General features: G+C 43.5%; 1 protein-coding gene across 1 annotated transcript in view; it reads left to right on the plus strand.

Annotated features, from left to right (window-relative positions):
• The window catches only part of ESRRB (estrogen related receptor beta), a 164,307-nt gene that overhangs the window by 89,993 nt on the left and 50,184 nt on the right, over nt 1–24,130 (plus strand). The window contains exon 2 of the mRNA XM_077820356.1: nt 23,365–23,774. Within this exon, the coding sequence (XP_077676482.1) occupies nt 23,365–23,774 (410 nt within the window). The remainder of the gene's footprint in view (nt 1–23,364; nt 23,775–24,130) is intronic.

Here is a 24,130-nt window from a genome sequence, read left to right on the forward strand (position 1 = left end):
TGTTGAAATGACTTGCCCAAGTCTACAGAGGAGGGTGTCAGAGTTGGAATAAGAACTTAGAATTGATTCTGTGCCCAGTGCTCAGTGCCCTATATCATGTTGCCCCACTGTGATGATGAACAAGAGAGAGGGAACTGAGTTATATAATGGGTCTCAAGGGCATGCATGGGGCTAGGGAATACAGTGCTCACTGGAAAAATAAAAGGTTAGGGTGCAGAATAAGTCACACAGAGAGTATTTGCAATAGAATGATGAGTCAGTAGAGGACACTCAGAGGGAGTAAGACGTACTAGGGTATATGGCTCTGGGGAGACAGGGCTTAAGAGTTTAGAAGAGGTTGGAAGGAGATAGGGCTGGGATAAAGCTTAGTCTCAAGAAGTCAGGGCTGGGCTATAGATCAGGTCAAAGATAGCTGGAGGTTGGCTAGACACTGTAGATGAGGTCAGAGGGTGTGGAGTTATAGATTCTGTCTTTACACATCACACTGATCTCATTCCAGTGTATTATACTGAGAGTTTCATTTATGTAATGTGGATGTTTTATATGGACTTGTTTATTTTTAATCCCTAGGTGGCCAGCAGTTTCCCACTTTGTCAGACACACAGACACTCAATGTGGCTGGACTGGGAGGCAGAGTTCAGGTCTGGATAAAGATTTTGCAAACTGGCCCTTAAAAATTCATAACCTCCACAAAAATGGCAAGTTCAAATGTTCTGGACTGAGTCAGAAGCAGAATATCTGGGGCCTGATTCTCCATTGTCTGGCACCTTGTGTTGCCATTTATGCAAAGTGAGTGTAAAATGCTACCAAATCATAATGGCGGTATTATACACCCATGCTGAATGGATGTAAATGACTACACAAGGAGCAAGGTGAGGATATCAGCCTTGTTGTGATTTTGACTCTCCATAGCCAAATGTAGAATCCTGACTGAAGAGATGAGGTTACATGTTTTATAATGCACTTGTCTCTCTCTCTCTCTGTGTGTGTGTGTGTGTGTGAAAAGTTGCAGTCTGTCAGCCAGTTGGGGCATGTCGGGGATGTTCTTGTGGCAGAGGAAAGCTCCTATTGCAGTGAGCATGTTTATTACTTAACACCACAGCGAGAGCTCGTTCTGTGCACTAACAAAGTGATCTTCTGTCCCTCCATTTGAGAATACATCTGTGTGGCATTGGAGGATATATTATTTAGTTGATCCCAGAAGAAAGGCTCTTTCAACATCAGTGGGACGACAAGGCAGTGGACAGAAGCTTTCTGTGGCAGATCCACCTTATCAGCTTTATCTGCAGAAGGAGCTAAGTTTTTTGAAAACAAGAGGTAGCCAGGCAATCAGAAAGTCATTGCCTTCCAGAGAAGGTTGTTGTTGACAGAAGCAGGCTTCTGTGTGGTAGTTTAGGGCTGACCTATATGTGTGCACCTCCCTTTGTGTGTTTTTACAAATAGTCTGTGTTAGTTTGGGATTGGTATTTTTAGTTGGCTTTATGTTTTCTTTGCATTTGATTTTTTTTTTTTTTTAAAGAAGGGACAGTATAAAAGAAGGTACTTGTGAGGCTGGATACTGACACCTGCCACTTGACAGGGTATGAAACTTTTGGAATTCTGACCCGTGTCATGTGATTTAGGCCAGGAACTATAGAACAGTCTCTTACCAGCACTTTTGTGTGTCATGTTGTTACTACGCCACCTCCAGAACTCGCCATGTTTCCTCATCTCTTCAAGGCTGTAGTCAGGAGTTAAGCGGATTCTCTTTCCCCAAACTTGAGTGCTTTGTGTGCATCCTGTGTGTTGCTAAACCCCAAAATAGCCAGGAGAAAAATAAAATCTTGGAAGCCACCCCATCTGCCACTGATTGGTTTTCAGTTCACACTGCTGGCCCGTAATCACAGATTGATCTCCAGTTCTCATATTTCTGAATTCTCGCATGTCTCCAACCTAGTGAGCTCAGTCCCATCTGGAAGATGGACCATCAGAACCAGCCATTTGCAGGCTAGAGCTGACTTACCCCCTGGAGAACTCCAGCTGGCAAATGCCTGGCAAACTCCTGATGTCAATGTGTTCATGCTCCTGCTTATTCCTGCACCGTCTCCAGCCCCCACACACTTCCCTTTCTGCACATCTTTTCCCCTTCATCGCAAGACTGTCTGTCCATCACCCTTTCTTTCTACGCACCTAATGGAGGGTGGTAATCCCGTTAGGTGCTTGCAGCAGGCGCTGCCGAGTTTGCTCGCAGCGCCTGTGCCAGGTCGAGTGTCATTGCCAGCAGCGCTCTTGGCGGGATGAAGGTTGCATTAGTGAACAGTAATTGAAATGCAAAATAACATTTTGATCGAGCGAGCAGGCTGTTTATTTATCAGATCAATAGCCAAAATGCCCCATCTGGAGAAGTCAGCGTGATAATAAGTGATAGCATTCCAAGGGCAAACGGAATGCATGCACTAGGGAGGACCCGCCATCAGGGTGGGCTAGGGTGTCTCTGAAACATGCTCTCCTATGACTCCCCTTCACCCTTCCCTGCAGAGGGCAGCCCCTTTCCTACCAGCAGCCACTAAGAGCTGCGCCCTCTTTTCTGTCTCTCAGGAAAGAGAATGACCATCTCTAAAATATCAGATTCAGTGTAGTGCAGATATATGGAAAATCATGCGAGACATTCTCCCTTTCATGTCCCGGTAGACACAGGGCTCTGACGCAGGGTGCTGCTCACAGATATTGTGGCGCTGGTAGGCAATGATTTTCTTCTTTACTTAGTATGTTTTTGTCTGTTGTAAAGCTCTGTGTACAATTATGCTGCTATATAAATATTAAATCATAGTTTGGCAATGCAAGGGACCCATCATCATGGTATTTAGACACATGTAGAGAGGGAGAGCAGTGTGTGTGTAGCATAAATTTATATTATACATGCATGGTATATATTTACGACATATACACATATGCGCACACACACGTAACATCACATACACCTCTCCCTCAGCACATCTGTATAATGTGGCCTGGATACTATGGTGGTGGATTCATTACAAATTCCTAATTGATTTAATATTTATACCACTTCAGTACTTTATATTTAGATATACATGCATAAGTATAGAAACTGATTTGTTACAGATTAATTTCTATCTGTTTCATTCTCTTTCATTTATGTGGCTGATCCAAAGTCAGGTCAGTTTTTATTTGCTTAACGGAGCTGCCAAATGTTAGGAAAATCTGGCCAAATCTCCATTATCTTTCTGTGCGCCTCCTGGCCTGAAGTCCCAGCTGAAAACCACCTTCTTCCATATACACTCAATGAAAACCATCTGACCCACAATGCTCACCTTAGGCAGATACACAGTGGAAGTCTGTCTCTGCCATATAAGCAGATGCAAATCTCCTCCTCCCTGGGTTTTCCATCTGTGTTATTCTGTCTCTCTGGCTTCTGTTTGTCTGTTAGTAGAAATATTGAAAAAGGAGAGCAGGAAGTGAAACTGACATTGAAGTAGTTGTGAGTTTGATGCGTTTCCCTTTCCTCCCTGAGGAATAACACAAGGCAGAGTGACAAATTCCAGTGATGGGAGAGAGGATTCCAGCTTCTCAATTTAAATCATTGCTTTGATATTTTTGAATTTGATTATTTTTATTTTCCATCCAGTGATGTCATCTGCTTTGGGAAGGCACAGGGAGAAATTTCATGTTTGGTTTGGGTTTTTTTGTGTGTGTTGGTGCTCAGAGACGTGAAAGGCACCTAGAACTGGCTAAAAATTAAGGCATGATGTGGGCATTTGCTGTGCATTTTTCCTTCACACAGCTATCCCAAAGCACTTGAGACCTGACTTCAGAACCTTTTTCTGTTTCAGTTCTGGGTGCGCTGATGAGCCTCAGTCATGATCTGCAGATCCATTACAGTCTTGAACTCCATATTCTGTATATATATGGATACAGACATGTATAGATGTAAAACCATTAAGAACATAAGAACGGCCATACTGGGTCCATCTAGCCCAGTATCCTGTCTTCCAATAGTGGCCAGTGCCAGGTGCCCCAGAGGGAATGAATAGAACAGGTAATCATCAAGTGATTCATCCCCTGTCGCCCATTCCCAGCTTCTGGCAAACAGAGGCTAGGAACACCATCCCTGCCTATCCTGGCTAATAGCCATTGATGGACCTATCCTCCAGGAATTTATCTAGTTCTTTTTTGAACCATGTTATAGTTACATAGATTAGATATAACACAAGTATAATTTGTAAAGGTCTGCAGAATCCTCTGAGAGGAAAGGTTCTCTATACATGTAATAAATTATCACTATAATAAAAGGACCTGCTCATTGCGAGGGTGAACTTTCAGTAACCTCAGTGGACTATTACTGGTTTTGAACTTTGTCAATAACTAGGCATTCTCAGTACCAGATTATATTGCATAAAAAATGAAAAAGGTAAAATGCTCCTGCAGTTGTCTTTGTGATGCTTTCTAATCATCTATATTGGGCAGCTGGAATTAAAGGTATGTCTGTTTTGTAGTCAGAAGATATTTCTACTCTTTTTGAATTTCTGTTCTTTTAGTCCTAGGATAATTGATATTTTAGGGGCCAGGAATATTGAAAGTTTATTACATTCGTTCTGACTGTTTCCGTAGAGACTGTGTTTTTCATTGTTATTGGCCACTTCACACTCTGTAACAAGGTGACTGTCCCATATCACAGTTCTAGTGACATCTCTCTGATTCCTCTGTCGAACAGTTGGAAGCACTTGCAGTATTTATGAGTGTACAGAGGAGAGAATGAATGCATGCGCCATAAAATTCCAGATTATGGAATTATCGAATAGAACAACAGTTATCATGACCTATGGCTCCTTCTCATCTCTTCGATCAGTCAGGCAAGAGTGCATCGCATGGTGTGGCTGAATTCGGACTGGGCTTGAGTGCGATGGAAACTTCTTTGTCAGTACGAGGGAGGAGTGAATAGACAGACCGTCTGGAAGGTGGATGGATGAGGTGGATTTAAAATGAAATTTAAAATTTCAAAACCCAGACTGAAAAGGAGTACTTGTGGCACCTTAGAGACTAACACGTTTATTTGAGCATGAGCTTTCGTGAGCTACATCTCACTTCATCGGATGCATACCGTGGAAAATACAGTGGGGAGATTTATATACATAGAGAACATGAAACAATGGGTGTTACCATACACACTGTAACGAGAGTGATCACTTAAGGTGAGCTATTACCATCAGGAGAGCGGGAGGGGAGGAGGGGGGAACACCTTTTGTAGTGATAATCAAGGTGGGCCATTTCCAGCAGTTTACAAGAACGTCTGAGGAACAGTGGTGGTGGGGAGGGGGAATAAACATGGGGAAATAGTTTTACTTTGTGTAATGACCCATCCACTCCCAGTCTCTATTCAAGCCTAAGTTAATTGTATCCAGTTTGCAAATTAATTCCAATTCAGCAGTCTCTCCTTGGAGTCTGTTTTTGAAGTTTTTTTTGTTGAAGAATTGCCACTTTTAGGTCTGTAATCGAGTGACCAAAGAGATTGAAGTGTTCTCCAACTGGTTTTTGAATTTTATAATTCTTGACATCTGATTTGTGTCCATTTATTCTTTTACGTAGAGGCTGTCCAGTTTGACCAAGGTACATGGCAGAGGGGCATTGCTGGCACATGATGGCATATATCACATTGGTAGATGTGCAGGTGAAGGAGCCTCTGATAGTGTGGCTGATGTGATTAGGCCCTATGATGGTGTCCCCTGAATAGATATGTGGACACAGTTGGCAACGGGCTTTGTTGCAAGGATAGGTTCCTGGGTTAGTGGTTCTGTTGTGTGGTTGCTGGTGAGTATTTGCTTCAGTTTGGGGGGCTGTCTGTAAGCAAGGACTGGTCTGTCTCCCAGGATCTGTGAGAGTGATGGGTCGTCCTTCAGGATAGGTTGTAGATGCTTGATGATGCGTTGGAGAGGTTTTAGTTGGGGGCTGAAGGTGATGGCTAGTGGCGTTCTGTTATTTTCTTTGTTGGGCCTGTCCCATAGTAGGTGACTTCTGGGTATTCTTCTGGCTCTGTCAATCTGTTTCTTCACTTCAGCAGGTGGGTATTGTAGTTGTAAGAATGCTTGATAGAGATCTTGTAGGTGTTTGTCTCTGTCTGAGAGGTTGGAGCAAATGCGGTTGTATCATAGAGCTTGGCTGTAGACAATGGATCGTGTGGTGTGGTCTGGATGAAATCTGGAGGCATGTAGGTAGGAATAGCGGTCAGTAGGTTTCCGGTATAGGATGGTGTTAATGTGACCATCGCTTATTAGCACCATAGTGTCCAGGAAGTGGATCTCTTGTGTGGACTGGTCCAGGCTGAGGTTGATGGTGGGATGGAAATTGTTGAAATCATGGTGGAAATCCTCAAGAGCTTCTTTTCCATGGTCCAGATGATGACGATGTCATCCATGTAGCGCAAGTAGAGTAGGGGCATTAGGGGGCGAGAGCTGAGGAAGCGTTGTTCTAAGTCAGCCATAAAAATGTTGGCATACTGTGGGGCCATGCGGGTACCCATAGCAGTGCCGCTGATTTGAAGGTATACATTGTCCCCAAATGTGAAATAGTTATGGGTAAGGACAAAGTCACAAAGTTCAGTCACCAGGTTAGCCGTGACATTATCGGGGATAGTGTTCTTGACGGCTTGCAGTGCATCTTTGTGTGGAATGTTGGTGTAGAGGGCTTCTACATCCATCGTGGCCAGGATGGTGTTTTCAGGAAGATCACCGACGGATTGCAGTTTCCTCAGGAAGTCAGTTGTGTCTCGAAGATAGCTGGGAGTGCTGGTAGCGTAGGGCCTGAGGAGGGAGTCTACAAAATCTCCCCACTGTATTTTCCAGTGAATGCATCCGATGAAGTGAGCTGTAGCTAACGAAAGCTTATGCTCAAATAAATTTGTTAGCCTCTAAGGTGCCACAAGTACTCCTTTTCTTTTTGCGAATACAGACTAACACGGCTGCTACTCTAAAACCCAGACTGGAATTTGGGTCCAGTGTAAATGGCTACTTGTTATCGCAAAGACATGTGTCTTAAGGGAACTGCTAAATAGCTACCAAAGATGGGTCTTTAAAGGTGAACAAAATTGCACTGGAAACCTTGGGATATCTTAAATTTGTGGCTGAGAACAGTGCTGTACATTAACAGTGACCTCTGGTACACATAGGTACATTGAGTGTTTTAGGGACACCAGCAAAGGGATTGGGTTACAAATTTTCCACATTAAGCGAACCCCTCTCTAGCTTTCAGTATTGCTTGTGAAATACTGAGAGAGGCTGAGAGAAAGGGCGAAAGCCAGACACAGAGTAGGTATGTGCCATGCAAGTGTACTTCACACAACTCTGCCAATGCATCTCAGTCCTTATCTGTAGTGCCACCCCCACCCTCCACTTCTTTTCTAGACCTGGACTCACCCCACAGCCCTACAGCTGTACTTCAATCCTGATTTGCAGTATTCATGCCCCCCCGCCCCGACTCTGCCACGTCTGTAGCACCCCTGCTGTTCCATTCCTAATTCCCTATACCATTCTGGCAATAGCCCAGGGGTTCTGTGGAAGCCAGACTATGCCAGTTCCTATGCCCATGTTCACACCCTCACCCTACTTTTGTGCCCTCTCAGTCTGATGACTGATTCCAGGGAAGTCAGAGAGAAAAAGGCCTGATTGAAAAACACTAATTGCCCCTTGTTATTTTCCGTGCCATAATTTGTGTGGAATGAGATTTCAATCAGTTGTCCAGCTCAGGCTGGTTTTGACTAATCTTTATAATGATGAGAGGCTTAATTATAGATTTCTCTAAGAGCTCCGGGTGGAGTCTAGGCCCAGCAGACTGCCGCTTACTGGTTCGATTCCTCGGGTGGGTGGAGAGGGAAGATAGAGAGGCGATGTCTTGCTCCTGCTCTGGATTGGGGGAGGGGTTGTAATGGAGGGAGACTAAGAAAGGACAGAAAAAGAAATTGAACAACAAACCAAAGTCAGAGAATCCCCGAACACAGTGAAGTTGAAGAACAGGAGTGCTGGGGTTTCCAGCCTGCCTATGTCTAAATAAATCCAGAGTCCACTTTTCAGCAAATACATAGTTAGAAGGTAATTCTTTAGTCTCTTTTCACCTTTGTTCCTGGTTTTGTGTCCCTGATTTCTCCATCAATTCAGTGCCACTTCATTTTGTGTAGTGTCTTTTCTCCCAGCTTCTTACCCAAACATTTCACGGAGTTAAATAATCCCCCGCCTCCCTCTGCTATTGTTCAACATGAAGCATAGGCAAAGTTAAGGGGAGATGCTATCAAGGGAGATCTAAAATGTGATAGAGAACTGGTGATAAGGCAGGGAGGAGCAAGAAGGCTGGTCCAGACTGAAAGAAGTTGCAAAGGAGGAGGCCTTCTCACTGACAGTGCGAAGGTGGTACTGAGGGAAAGAGTGCTAAATGAGCCAAGGGAGCAGGGCAGAATGCTAAAATGAATGGGATCTCGGGGAAGGTGTTGGAGGGTGGCATGTTTGCCTTGCTTTCCACATTTGAGAGCATGGACGCAGAATGCTGCGCATGCTGGAGTTGAAACGTTCTATTTTATTCTGTTAGGTTCTTGTATAGCACGTATTACCATAGTGTTTGAAGGACATTGGGGAGGACACTTTAGATACCAAGGTGAAAAGTATCTTGTAAATACCATAGATAAGTAGACTGTAGAGAAGGGGACTCTAAGAGGAGATGAAGGTTTGGCTGAAAATTTCAGCAGGGGCTGAGTTGTGGCCTTGGGCATTATATGAGCAGTATTGTGGAGGTGGTGTGGTTAGATTTGCAGATACAGGAATGATTGCAGAAGGCGCAGTGTAGTAAGAAGCAGGCAGGCTAGAGACATGAAAAACAGGATTTTAGGGGGGAAATTGGGGTCTTTTTGGATAAATAATGATTTGCAAGTCAGTCTTGGTCTTCATTTTGTTGGGATTTCACCAGTAGCTCTCCGTTAAAAGCATTAGCCCACATAATAAAGCAATTTACTTCGGAGGAAATGCTTGCAATGCACCAGAGGGCAAAGTAGCATCGGAAGCTGACCTGCTAATAAGAGAGTGAACTGATAATAAGTCTGCTGCAGTTTCCACGGTATGCATCTGATGAAGTGAGCTGTAGCTCACGAAAGCTCATGCTCAAATAAATTGGTTAGTCTCTAAGGTGCCACAAGTACTCCTTTTCTTTTTGCGAATATAGACTAACACGGCTGTTACTCTGAAACTGATAATATGTGTCACAGCTCCAGATTAATTGTCTTAATTCATCTGTATAATTCTTCTTACAGTTTACAAACAAGAGAGTACTCTTAAAGGTGAAATAATGAGGAGTAGGACTGGGGGGTGAGGTGGGGAGGGGGATAAAGGCTAACAGGAAAACCAGAAAGTCTCCTCACTTCAAGAAGACTCTCTTATTTTTTTAAAGGCATCCAGACAGCTTGTGGGGCAGCTTTTGTCAGTATGATCAGACCTGGGCTATTGATGTATAGCTGGGATCTAGTTATACAATGGATCAGAGGAATAAAATGTTTCCTGGGTGTTAGACAAGTGATTATTATTTGTGCAAGACTCTGAATTTGAGCATCTATTTCTCCATCCCCCAATTTGCTAGGAAGCGTGGATTTAAGCTTCCCCCTGGCCCCATGCCAGGAATCGATTTCTTTGATCCATTTGCAGGAACTGGGTCTCAGCCAACAGCCCATATCAATAGACCTAATATAACCCAGTTCTCTTGTGGCCACCAGTGAGACTGCCCCCTGGAGACCTGCCTCAAGATAGACTTCTCAGGGTGGGGAGCTGTTGGGTTTACTGGCAAACTCACTTGTTTACAGTTTCAATCCATCTCTTTCAACCTCTGGACTCATTAGCTTTTCCTCCCTACAGGAAAATATAAGGCCAAAAATTTTTTTTAAAAAACCCCACCCAAAAAACCAGATCACTGCACAACAAATCAGAGACAAGGGGGCAAGGTGGTTGCAATGTATTTGTACAAAAGAAACCAGATCCAGATCAATAGCAAAGAGAGAAGCAATAGAAAAATACTCCAGGTTAAACTCAAAAAGTCTGGGCTTTGTTACAATCTGGAACTAACTCATTTAGCACTTGAGGATTTTTACCCCAAATCAGGGCAAATTCAGCAGCCTTCTGCTGTGAGCTGTTCTTTGTGTATGAGCCCAAAACAGAAATCTGATATTAGTGAGTGTACAAAAAAATCCATGTGAACACAAACCCCTGCAACCTGAAACCGTGGGGATTTGCACTACTCTAGAGAAGAGGCACAGGAGACTCAGGAGAAATAGAAAACCAGACAATCCAAAGGGAGGAGCTGCTGGGGAGCTGAAAGAGCTCTTAGAAAAGCATCTGTAGTCCAGGCCAAAAACACATAAATTAAATTAAAGTTGAGACTCTCTTGACCTTTAGAGCAACCTAAGCAAAGTGCTTGAGTTTAAAAATCCCCAAGCCCTACATGCTAGAAACTCAAGAACGTCACCGTTAAGATCCAATTTATAATACCATCTCTAACTTTGCCCTAAACCCTGTCCACTTACAGCCCAGAAACTCTTCCCTGCTGCCCTACAAAACTGAAGTTTGCCCTGCTGAGCGCATGAATTCCAACAGGATGCTCTTTAGTTGTAGAACGGGTTAACCCACACCAGCCCTTCCAGCCTACACCAGCTATAGCAGGATCTCTGCTAAATAACTGTAAAGTGTCCAGACCAGATCCTGGTATTTTTGGGATTCAGACCTTGCACTGAAAAGGGCCACCAAGTTTGTCAGGAGGTGGTGCCCATGTGATGATTCTCTGCCTTCTGCCAGTGTAACATGCAGGGTTCATAATGAGTGGTCAGAGGAACCGGGAAGACTTCAGGAGTATCTGCCCTTCAGATGACATTAGTCATTTATTGACAGACCTGAAAGAATGGAGAGCATGTGGCAATTATGAGCTATCCAGAGGTGATAAGCTGTCAAACAGGCCTACACACATGGCAGCTTCCCTCTCACCTCCCTTGCTCCACGACATCATCCCTTTGCATATGCAGCCCAAAAATTTCATTGGCCATTGTTGTAGCCACATCACATTGCAAACTCTTTTCTGATCTGCTGCCAATGCTCTCCCCTTGGTCTCTCTCGAGTATTCTTCATAGACTGATAGATTCCAAGGCCAGAAGGGACCATTACGATAATCTAGTCTAACCTCCTGTATAACACAGGCCATAAAATTTCCCTAAAATAATTCCCAGAGCAGATCTTTTAGAAAAACATCCAATCTTGATTTTAAAATTGCCAATGATGAAGAATCCACCATGACACTTGGTAAGTTGTTCCAGTGGTTAATTACTGTCATGGTTAAAAATGTACACTTATTTCCAGTCTGAATTTGTCTAGCTTCAGCTTCCAGCCATTGGATCATATGATCCCTTTCTCTGCTAGATTGAAAAGCCCATTATTAAATATTTGTTTCCCATGTACGTACTTATAGACTATAATCAAGTCACCCCTTATCATTCTCTTTGTTAAACAAAAGAGATTGAGCTCCTTACTATCATTCTCTTGGCTTTTCTCTGAACCCTCTCCAATTTATCAAAATCCTTCTTGAATTGTGATTGCTGCTGGAATATTGTGTCCAGTTCTGGTGTCCACAGCAGTGCCAAATACAGAGGTAAAATAACCTCTCTACTCCTACTCAATATTCGTCTGTTTATGCATTCAAGGATTGTATTAGCCCTTCTGGCCACAGTGTTGCACTGAGAGTGACTTTTTCAGAGTCTCAGCTTCCCAGGATAGAGTACCCATCCTGTAAGTAGGGCCTACATACTTTGTTCCTAAATGTGTACATTCCCATTTAGCCATGTTAAAATGCATATTGTTTGCTTGCACCCAGCTTACCAAGTGATCCAGATCACTCTGTATCAGTGACCGTTCCTCTTCATAATTTACCACTCCAATTTTCGTGTCTGCAAACTTAATCAGAAGTGATTTTAGGTTCTCCTTTAGGTCACTGATAAAAATGCTAAATAGCATAGAGCCAAGAAGTGATCCTTGTGTGGTCCCACTGGAAACATATCTGCTTGATATGATTCCCCATTTATAATTATGTTCTGAAAACCTGTTAGCCACCTTTTAATCCATTTCATGTGTACCATGTTAATTTTATACCGTTCTGGTCTTTTGATCAAAATGTCATGCTGTACCAAGTCAAACGCCTTACAGAAGTCTATTATGTAATCACTATTACCTTTATCAACCAAACTTGTAATCTCATTAAAAAAAAGATATCAAGTTAGTGTGCCAGAATCTATTTTCCATAAATCCAAGTGGATTGGCATTAATTATATTCTTGCATCTGGGTTTCTGACTACTTTTTCTCAAGTATAGTTACTACACTTTTCTAAGATGACTCTCATTTTCTTTTTTCTTACTCATGTTAAATCTCTCTAGGTCTGTTTGGATTGTTCCTTTGTCCTCATGAGTATTTTGCAACTCCTCCCAGACTAGCATCATTTGCAAATTTTATAAATGTTTGGGATTATTTTGGTTATAAATCTGTTAGACTCTGTTAACGTAGCTTTAAAAAGCAGCCACAGCACCCTGAACTGAGAATTTCTTTACTTTTTCCAACCTTAATAAAAATTTAATTTATTTCCTACTTGTATGCCTGGACAGACTTTGCTTCTGACTTCAGTGCAGTTTCTGTTTGGTTGGTGGTGTTTATGAGGTTTAAAAGTTCTGCAGCCTTTCTGGCCAAACTTCTATGCTGCTGCAAATGTGCTTCTCAGCTCTCACAAGTTGGTATCTGATGTGAGTTGAACAGAATTATAGTGGGGGCCCACAGATCTTCGCCAGAAAAGCCTGTCACCCCTATGAACTCCCCCCGCCCCCATTTGAGGCTTTACAAAAGTGGTAAATTCCACCTGCATAGCCATAAGCACATGGAAGTTAGATGCTTTACTGGTATATTGCTTGCAGAGGTTACAAACTTTATGGCAGAGTTTAGGGATTAAAATAATCAAGATTTCACACAGTTTAGAATCCAGATCCCATAGTGGGAACTGATGAAAAGGCCCCTTTTTGACTCTTTGCTCTGCCAGAGTATCCAGAACAGAGAAACCTCTGCAAATAGATAGCAATCTGACACCCCCACTTCAGAAACACATGAGAGAATGTTCCTTCCACCACTTTTCCCATGCCCAGAAATGTCTGCAATTTCTTATGGGAAATGGTTCAGTGTTTGTCCCTTTTAACCATGATTTAAATCTTGGTCATGGAAATCTCGACCACTTTGGGTCAGTTTATACATGACTTGGGCACAAGACCCTCATGACAGACCTGGCCTATAGGTCAGAACTTCCAACAACCACGTCCTGCTCCCTTACAGGAAGTTGGAGTCTAGTATTAGGCTTGGGTGATGAGATGCCACTGCCTCCTCCCTGTTCATTTGTCCATGTGGTGAAGACTCAGCCACTGAAGAAGTTAAGCAGAATTATTTCCTGTAGCCTCCAACCGCCCGCCTTCTTGGTATTGTTGGCAGGAGGCGGAGAGTTGGGGCCAGATTTTTGGTCCTGCTCCCACCACTTTGTGCTGCTCAGATAGCAGAGAGTAGCTGGATTCTGGACAAAAGTAGCCAACAGAAAATCCCTCTGGTGGATGGGAGCTCCCCTCTAACATGAAGCCAGCTATTGTTCCAGCTATTTCACACAGGCATAGAGTTTGTGCTGGGGGTATGGATGTGTCTTTGTTCCACTGATCCTCCACTGTCCTAAGTACGAGTGTATTACTGGAGATTAGAAAATGTTGGCCTTTTGCAGGAAGAAGTCTGGTATTCCACAGCTATGTGTGTGGGGATGGGGACGAGGGTAGTGGAAAAGGGTGACTTCTTACAGACATCACCATGAATAACGTGCCAAAAATTGGTATGGGAGCTTTAACTGCACATATCCTCAGTTTTTGCCATTTATATATTATTTCTGAATTCGAAAATTCTGTTAAAGGGTGTGTTAAAGGGCAGTGTTCACTACCTTAATGTTATAGTGAGAATACTTTGCCTTCTCTAGCACTGTCTATCTAGCAGCCTTTCCAGCTCCTAACATTGCTCTTAAGAGTGTGTTGAGCCATTAGCAATCCAGCCATTTCAGGGAAGAGGGGGAGGATGAAAGGCAGGAGAAAAGCTAGTAGAGAATTGGGAGAACTCCTAACTCCCATTAACCTAACATCACTGCCTAGAAAGATAATGCAACCAATATTAATAGATGGAATCTGTAAGCTTCCAGAGCCTAGTTCTGCCCTCATCTAAATCTGTACAGCTCCATCCAAAGTCAATGGGATTTGTGCACGCGTGTCTAACGGCAGGATTGGGTGTGTAGAGGCTAACAGCATCATGAGCAATAAACAACAATGGGTTTATGAAACAAGTTCAACAGACAATAGCCGTTCTTGATACAATTAGATAATTAGTGGGCAAAAGCAATACTGTGGATAGACTGTCTGACTTTACTTAGGCATTTGACATGGAGCCATACAAGATCTTATTAGGGAAATTAGATCCAATTGGTTTGGATGCAAATCCTGTGAAATGGATCGCAGACTGGCTGACAGACTGTAAAGGGAGGGGTGAGAGAAGTTCTTTACCATGCTCGGGATGAAATGTTCAAAAGGTCCTGAAAGAGTATGTGAAAGGCACAAGTTGATATATTCACAGACAGTCCCCAAGCTGGAAGGTCCTGGAAACAAGTACCTAGCAAGTGAGGAAGCTGTGCTAGAGGGGTTTGGTAAAATGGATAGAAATTAGAAACATGAGGCTGAAAGTGGCAGAATCCCCTGTGCTAATGGAAGCAAGGTGGCTAAAGCTGTTATGTTCAGAAAGACCAGGGTGGGTTAGTGCAGAGGTTCTCAACCTTTTTCTTTCTGAGGTCCCCCCAACATACTATAAAAACTCTATGTCCCACCTGTGCCACAATAATTGGTGTTCTGCATATAAAAGCCAGGGACGGTGTTAGGGGGTGGCAAGCAGGGTAATTACCTGAGGCCCCATGCCACAGGGCCCCCCACGAACTATATTGCTCAGGCTTCAGCTTCAGCCCCAGGTGGCGGGGCTCAGGGACCTGGGCTTCAGCCCTATGAGGTAGGGCTTCAGCTTTTTGCCCTGGGCCCCAGCGAGTCTAATGCTGGCCCTGCTTGGCGGACCCCCTGAAACCTGCTCAAGGCCCCCTAGCGGGCCCTGGACCCCTGGTTGAGAACTACTGGGTTAGTGGTTACCAAGTGATAGCAGCCTATATAATGTGATCCAACCGCTAGAAAAGCCAACACTGTAGTGCACGGCCAGGAAAGAGACTCTCCACAGAGCCCTGGCATGATTGCACTTGAAGTTCTGCATGCAGGTCTGGACACCTCACTACAGGAAAGACTGGCAAATTGGAGAGAATCCAGAGAAGGGCAACAAAGATGCTAACAGGATTAGAGGGAATGACCTATGATTAGGAAAGGTGAAAAGAACGAAACGCTTAGAACCTCTAAGCTTGTTACATGGGCACAGAAATAGTAACGGAGCGTCCTGTGCCAGCTCGGAGGAGAATTGGATCAAGTCTCTCTCCTTTTATATTCCCAATAAGAGCAGGAGTACTTGTGGCACCTTAGAGACTAACAAATTTATTTGAGCATAAGCTTTCGTGGATACAGCTCACTTCATCAGATGCATAGAATGGAACATATAGTAAGAAGATATATATACATACAGATTTCAGAGTAAAAGCCGTGTTAGTCTGTATTCGCAAAAAGAAAAGGAGTACTTGTGGCACCTTAGAGACTAACCAATTTATTTGAGCATAAGCTTTCGTGAGCTACAGCTCACTTCATCGGATGCATACTGTGGAGAGCACAGAAGATCTTTTTATACACACAAACCAACATACAGAGAACATGAAAAGGTGGAAGTTGCCATACCAACTCTAAGAGGCTAATTAATTAAGATGAGCTATTATCAGCAGGAGAAAAAAAACTTTTGTAGTGATAATCAAGATGGCCCATTTCAGACAGTTTACAAGAAGGTGTGAGGATACTTAACATGGGGAAATAGATTCAATTTGTGTAATGACCCAGCCATTCCCAGTCTCTATTCAAGCCCAAGTTCATGGTATCTAGTTTGCAAATTAATTCCAGTTCAGCAGTTTCTCATTGGAGTCTGTTTTTGAAGCTTTTCTGTTGCAAAATTGCCACCTTTAAGTCTGTTACTGAGTGACCAGAGAGGTTGAAGTGTTCTCCTACTGGTTTTTGAATGTTATGATTCCTGATGTCAGATTTGTGTCCATTTATTCTTTTACTTAGAGACTGTCCGTTTTGGCCAATGTTCATGGCAAAGGGGCTTTGCTGGCACATGATGGCATATATCACATTGGTAGATGTGCAGGTGAATGAGCCCCTGATGGCGTGGCTGATGTGATTAGGTCCTATGATGGTGTCACTTGAATAGATATGTGGACAGAGTTGGCATCAGGCTTTGTTGCAAGAGTAGGTTCCTGGGTTAGTGTTTTTGTTGTGTGGTGTGTGGTTGCTGGTGAGTATTTGCTTCAGGTTGGGGGGCTGTCTGTAAGCAAGGACTGGTCTGTCTCCCAAGATCTGTGCAAGTGAGGGATCATCTTTCAGGATAGGTTGTAGATCTCTGATGATGCGTTGGAGAGGTTTTAGTGGGGGCTGAAGGTGACAGCTAGACGTGTTCTGTTATTTTCTTTGTTGGGCCTGTCCTGTAGTAGGTGACTTCTAGGTACTCTTCTGGCTCTGTTAATCTGTTTTTTCATTTCATCAGGTGGGTATTGTAGTTGTAAGAATGCTTGATAGAGATCTTGTAGGTGTTTGTCTCTGTCTGAGGGGTTGGAGCAAATGTGGTTGTATTGTAGAGCTTGGCTGTAGACAATGGATCATGTGGTGTGTCCTGGATGGAAGCTGGAGGCATGTAGGTAAGTATAGCAGTCAGTAGATTTCCGGTATAGGGTGGTGTTTATGTGACTATTGCTTATTAGCACAATAGTGTCCAGGAAATGGACTGATTGTGTGGATTGGTCCAGGCTGAGGTTGATGGTGGGATGGAAATTGTTGAAATCATGGTGGAATTTCTCAAGGGCTTCTTTTCCATGGGTCCAGAAAAGCTTCAAAAACAGACTCCAACGAGAAACTGCTGAACTGGAATTAATTTGCAAACTAGATACCATTAACTTGGGCTTGAATAGAGACTGGGAATGGCTGGGTCATTACACAAATTGAATCTATTTCCCCATGTTAAGTATCTTCACACCTTCTTGTCAACTGTCTGAAATGGGCCATCTTGATTATCACTACAAAAGTTTTTTTTTCTCCTGCTGATAATAGCTCATCTTAATTAATTAGCCTTTTAGAGTTGGTATGGCAACTTCCACCTTTTCATGTTCTCTGTATGTATATATATCTTCTTACTATATGTTCCATTCTATGCATCTGATGAAGTGAGTTGTAGCCCACGAAAGCTTATGCTCAAATAAATTGGTTAGTCTCTAAGGTGCCACAATTCCTCCTTTTCTTTTTGCGAATACAGACTAACACGGCTGCTACTCTGAAACCTATTCCCAGTAAGGTAACCAGACTCAAGCAAATAGCTGCTGTTCACTTTGTGAACTTGCAGGACAGGTAGATCTATTTTGCAGTTATTTCTGCTGTTCAGAATGCCTCATTTTGTGCATTTTGCTGCCATCACTTTTAGTCAGCTTAAAAATAACAAACATTCCTGGTCCAAAGGGGGGATTTTTTTGTTAGTAGTGTTCATGGAACCTATGGAAGGTCAGAATTTGTCAGGCTTTGCTCAGCACATGGAGCTTTTTGGGAGACCCAGAACAGTGCTAACCCTGGGCTGTGATGGGATGCACAAATTGTGCCATAGACCAGAAAATAAAAATATAGGCTGAGTAATTAACAAAGATGTCCTGATTGCCAGTTCTGTTCCTCAGTGGCACATGCAGCCTTTTACTCCAAGTCACTGATGCAAATCTGGCCTAGTCAGCAGTCACTAGTCATGACTTATTACCATCTATTGGCTAGTCGGTGTCCCACGTGAAATGGCTTGGGGAGGACTCAGTCTAGATCCTAGAGGACTGGTGTCAATATCTCGAAAACCACCATCACAGGTGGCACTATCCGGCCCCTGTGTGTTGGTCTCAGCACTGAGTCAGAGGACTGAACTGGGCCAAGGAGACTGAGCTCCCCTCACATTCCTCCAGCACAAGAAGGCAGCACATTGATGGGTCAGCATGTAGGGAAGCCCACCCTGCCTCTATTCGTGGCCTTCCTATGCTGGAGATAAACAGAGGCCTTCAGTCTCCAGGTTTGTCAGTCCTTTAAATACACGTTTGACTATCAGGGATTATGATTTTGAGAAGTGGCTGCAAACTAGAGTCATCTCTGGGCTGGGTTACGATTGGCCCAGACAGGGGCATGAAACCTAGATGAAACCTCACTTAAAAGCTATTTTTAATAAACGAAGACTCAGTATGGGAATAAAGTGGAAGATGCTTCTAAATGTTCCTGAATCTCAGCCAGAGAGAGTATATCTGGATTTTCTTGAACTATTATGGGGCAAGTCTCACTAGTACTGTTCTCCTAACAGTCACAACTCTATTCCTTCTAATAGGGGTTTGCTTTATATTTTTGAAAGCTACCATTAGACTGTGTTGCAGCAGACTGAGTATGTTTCCTATGATTCATGTGGAATGTGCTCTTCCCAGGATGTGGGTAGCTACCAGCTCAGACACAATATCAGAGTATTCTCCATCTGTTTTGTTAGCCCCTGATGCTGTCTGTCTTCCATTAGGAGTGTTTGGTGCCTGACTATGGGGTACGCTAGCCTGGTTGTATTGCATTTCTGTGTTTGGCTTATATTTTCCCAGACCCTTAATTTATCAGCTTTCAGTATCCTTTCCCCAATTCACTGAAGGGTCTAATTTGTATTCCTGGGGGAATTCTGCATGACTGTGCGTGCACAGAATTCATGGCCCCCGCAGATTTCTTTGCTTCCCCACAGAAAAATGACTTCTGACGGGGAAGCAAAGGGAAGCCGCAAAAGCGGTCATGCGCCCCTCCTTGCAGTGCAGACAGGTCAGTTTGGGTGCCTGGAGCAGCCAGTAGAGACATAAATCACCAGCAGGACAGGAGGGCTGGGCAGTCATGCATCTGAGAGAGAGAAACACTCTGTCCCTCTCGCTCACTATTGTGGCATACTCATCATGGAGGGGCAGGGCTTTGGGGTGTTTCTGGGGAGGTAGGCATGTCCCCTCAGGCAGAGCAGAATGTAGCAGCTTGCCTGCTTAGTGAATTGTTCCCATTGTTCTTAGTGAATTCCCCCAGGAGTATAAAACTGGTGTAAAAAGTTTAAGGCTCCTTTACGTTGCCAGAGTGGTCTAAAGGAGCCTTATTGTAAAGGACAGGGTGGCCTCATAAATACTTATGGTGCTTTAGTGATTAGAACTGGTCTAAATTTTTGGACCGAAAAAATTTCCTATCAAAATGTGCTCCATGAACTGTTTGCTACTGACCTTTCTGGGGATGGTCAGTAGCCAATATAAATTGTGAGTTTGAGTTCCCAGCCCTCCCTTGTTTTTCAGTTGCCTATGATGTAACACTGAGCATATTTGTTGACTAATAATTAGAAGTAAAGGGTCAATACTAGCTACGTTACTATTAGAGGGGATTTGTGGGATTTCCTCCAATGCTCCCCTCTCCCATTCTTCATCCATTGGATTGTAGTTTACATAAATTACCAAAATAATTGAAACCAGAGTGATTATATGGTGTTAATTTAACAAATAAAATATGCAGAATTTTGCAGACTTTTAAAATATTGTGCACAGAATTTTATTTTTTGGTGCAGAATTCCCCCAGCAGTAAATTTGCCTTCCTTTGTCTCCCCTTCCCCTTAAGCATGTGAATTACAGTCTTCTTAAAAGAAGAGGCTGGGATTCTAATTCACCTGTTTGAATTTGGGAATGTGGCTCACATCCCAGTCTGATCTTTTTCATAATCCCCAACATAGTGTGGGGGCCTTGCCTATATGCACAGCATCAGTCCCTCCATCTGGTGTTATGACACAGCCTGTTCTCACCTGTGAGCTCCTTTGTGCAATAAAAGGCAACCAACATTGTTTTTTGGTGTCTCTGCCTTCCATTGTGACCCTCACCTGATGATATTGTGCCAGCTGCTCTTCAGATCAGAGCTGCATCTGGACTCCTTTCACAGTGGTGGTCAGATAGAGTGAAGCCGGGAGCTTTCAGCAGTGTGACCACAGCTTTCATCTTTAATACAGAGATGTGGCCATGGAGGATAGAGGTGGGTCTCAGCATGCAAAGCTGTATTTTGACCAAAACAGACAGGTAGCTTTGCATGCTGAGATCTGTGGTTGCTGTAGCTGCCCTCTCTACTTAAGATGAATGCAGCTGCAGTCAGCTACATTTTTGCAAACTTTTGGTGGACCTTAGTCCATTGTAGCCCTCTGCTGGGCGAGGCTTGGGTTGGCCTTAACTCTTCAGATCTTGTCTCTGAGTGGGACTAACAGTTGGGCTCCTCTTTAGTAACCCTGGCACAGAGGAGCCCATCAGGCCAGGGATGGGAGATGCCTGCCCACACTCTTGAGGTCAGAAGTCTCAATAGGTAACAGAGTTGTTGGCAGATCTAGATCAAACATATTGGGCTAAACAGAGAGTAGAGGAGGGAAAATTAGGAGAGACTTGGTTACAATGAGGTTATGAAGATACAGGATCCTAAAGCTGCTGCATCTCCAATGTGTAGCTGCATGTACACAAATACACAGGCATGAAGAACATACACATTGGAATAAGTACTCACCTACTCATGCATACTCTAATTTTGGTACATGAGAGAAGCTCTGTCGTGTTGTCTCTTCTGGGTTTGACCTTCTGATGGCTGGATGGTGGTACATTTAACAGGTACCTGGGCTGAAATTAAAAACAGAATGATAAAATACCTAGATGATTAGGGTATGGCAACCATGAAGGAAAATTATGTGTCACCGATCAGTTAGAATTCTTTGGGCATGTCAACAAATTAGTGCACACAGGACAACGAATTGCTATCATTTATTTGGATTTAAAAAAAGCTTTTGACAAATTCCTTCACAAGAGGGGAAACTCAGTAGTTCTGGGGTGAGAAGTTAAGTACTAGTATGGATTAAAAAGTGTCTAAGAGGCAGAAGACAAAGGGTAGGAATAACTGATTAATTTTCAGCATGGCAAACGAAGGTTAACAGTGGGGTGCCTCAAGGTTCATACTTGGGTTGTTTAATGGGGAGAGCAGTGAGTTGGCAAAATTTGCAGATGACATAAAGTTAGTTATTTAGGTTATTCAAGACCAGAGAAGACTGTGATGAACTCCAGAGGGTCCTAACAAAGCTGGGTAAATGGGTAGCACAATGGCATATGAAATTAATTGTTGACAAATGTAGGATGATGTACGTTAGAAGGAATCATTCAATTTTTCATACACGTTGATGGATGTAGGCATAGATCTTGCTGGGCATGAGTAAACTTGCCCATAGCTTGATTTGAGTGCAAGGTTAAATTGTAAACAAGGGTGTGACAGGCTGTGTGCTGGAGATGGCATTTTCGGGCTATTTGAGATAAGTGGGAACACGCTGAACTGATAGGCTTGAAAGGTAAATAAGGTGAAGGACATAAAGCAATTTCTCCTTATGTGATCTGTGTGATGGCCAAACCAATTAGGTCAAGAAATATGGATGTTAGTAGTTAGGAAAAATATATATAAACTGTGTAGTGTGTGATATGATTTGGAATTGTAGTATCACTCTGTTTCTAAATCCCTGTGTCTGGCCCTGGCCTGTGTGGGCATAGGGTACAAGCCTAAGTGATGAGGGGACTTGAACTGAGTTTTTGGATCCCAGAGAACTGGATGAAGTGTTCTCCCAGAACTGGACGAGGTGTTCTGGATAAGCTGTGTAGAAAAGGTCTCGGATGGAATCCCAGCAATGAGTTCTAAATTAACTGTAATAACTCAGAAAAAAGACTTAAGCATCATTGTGGACAACTCAGTGAAAGTCTCTGCTCAGTATGTAGCAATGGTTTAAAAAAAACCAAACAATGGTAGAAGGTATAATAAATGGGATGAAAAATAACACTGAAAATATATAATGTCCTTATATGAATTGGAGATTCATCCTGATCTAGAACACTGGGCTACACCTGCAGCTGGAGAATTGATTTCAATGTAGTTATGCTGATTTACATCAGCTGAGGATTGGGATCATTGAATTCAGTTCTGGTCACCCTCTCTAAAAACAAATATAGCAGAAATGGAGGAAGTTCAGAGATGGCTGATGAGACCAATGAAAGGCCTGGAAAGACTTCTGTATTAAGAAAGATTGAAAAGATAGTGGGGAAATGAATAAGTGGGGAAAATGACAAAGGTACACCAAGTAATGAATGACATAGAGAAAGTAGATTGGGCACTCCTCTTCACCCTCTCACAACACAAGTATAAAGGGTCTTTTAGTGAAATTGAAAGGCAGCAACTTTAATACTGATACAAGGAAATAATTTTTCACAAAGTGCACAATTAACTCATGGAACTCACTGCCACAAGATATCATTGAGGCTGACAGTTTAGTGGGATTCAAGAAAAGATCAAACATATCTATGGCTAATTAAAATATTCATAGATACTATAGATGAGGTTTTGTTTGTTTGTTTGTTTCTAAAAAACCCTCAACAGTTGGGAGGCTTTTACAAACTGTTATCTGTCAGCTTCTGAAGCCTCTCTTCTATAGGATTCCCAAATGTTTAAGAAAAAAAGAAAAAGGTGAAAAAGAAAACAGTGGGCATAATAACCCACTTTACTGCAAGGGAATTTACAAACGGAAGGTGTCCTCTCTTGTTGATGTCCTACTATGCAATCTGCTAGTAAACTCTGTTTGCCTGGAGCAGTGTCTGGGAATCCCAGATTGAGGGATCCCGCACCTCATCTGACACCACTACAGACCTGCTCAGTTCCTGATCTTCACCTGTCCTCCATGGTAGTGAACTCCTGCTCTGGATAGATTATGACCAGCTGGCACTGCTAACAACATAGCCGCTTCAACAGATTGTTCACTGAAATTTGGGACTGTCTCAAAAGGTGACCTACAAAAAATATCATGGTGCTTACTTACCCATTGCTCAGGTCAGTGGAGAGTAGGGAGGCAGCTCGTAACAAATTGGACTGATGTCCATTAGGAAGTCAAAGGGAGTGGGTTGAACTAGACCAAAGGTGGGAATGGGATGGACTCTGTGGTGACTGCACCCTGCCTGATATTTCTGTGGACTGATAAGTTTCCGTCTTCCTACAGGCTGCTTGGCAGAATGTCCACAGAGGAGCGGCATCTCACCTCTAGCTGCGGATCCTTCATTAAGACTGAGCCGTCCAGCCCATCTTCTGGCATTGATGCCATCAGCCATCACAGTCCCAGCGGCTCCTCTGATGCTAGTGGTGGCTACGGCATCGCCATGGGTGGCCACCCAGACGGCCTGGACTCCCCACCCATGTTCAATGGTGCGGGGATTGGGGGTGGGTCCTGCCGTAAGCGCTATGACGACTGTGCCAGCGCCATCATGGAGGACTCGCCCACCAAGTGCGAGTACATGCTCAATGCCATCCCCAAGAGGCTGTGCCTGGTGTGTGGGGACATTGCGTCTGGCTACCACTACGGCGTGGCCTCCTGCGAGGCATGCAAAGCTTTCTTCAAAAGAACAATTCAAGGTACAGTGTGGTGGGAGAGGGAGCTCACACATTCACTCCATGGGGGGCTGGGTTCCTGTGGTTGAAGAAGCTCTTGTACTCCTGTGGCACTTTAAAGGAGAGAAGGACAAGCAACAAAAATACACATAATCTATTCTCTGCTCCCCAGCACAGCTCTGCCAAGCCTCCTCCACCTCTCCCCGACCCCTGGATGTGACCCAAAGCCTTTATACTTGGTGACTCTGGGAAGCTTTGCTAGGTTCCCAGCTTTCAACATCATCATCACACGTGGCAAAGCTGTTTTCAAAATGTTGCTGCAGGAAATGTAATTCCAGGGAGTTCTCCAGTTTTGCAGTGAAGAGGCAGCACCCCTCCCC

Source organism: Eretmochelys imbricata, chromosome 6, assembly GCF_965152235.1.
Source record: "Eretmochelys imbricata isolate rEreImb1 chromosome 6, rEreImb1.hap1, whole genome shotgun sequence".
NCBI lineage: Eukaryota > Metazoa > Chordata > Testudines > Cheloniidae > Eretmochelys > Eretmochelys imbricata.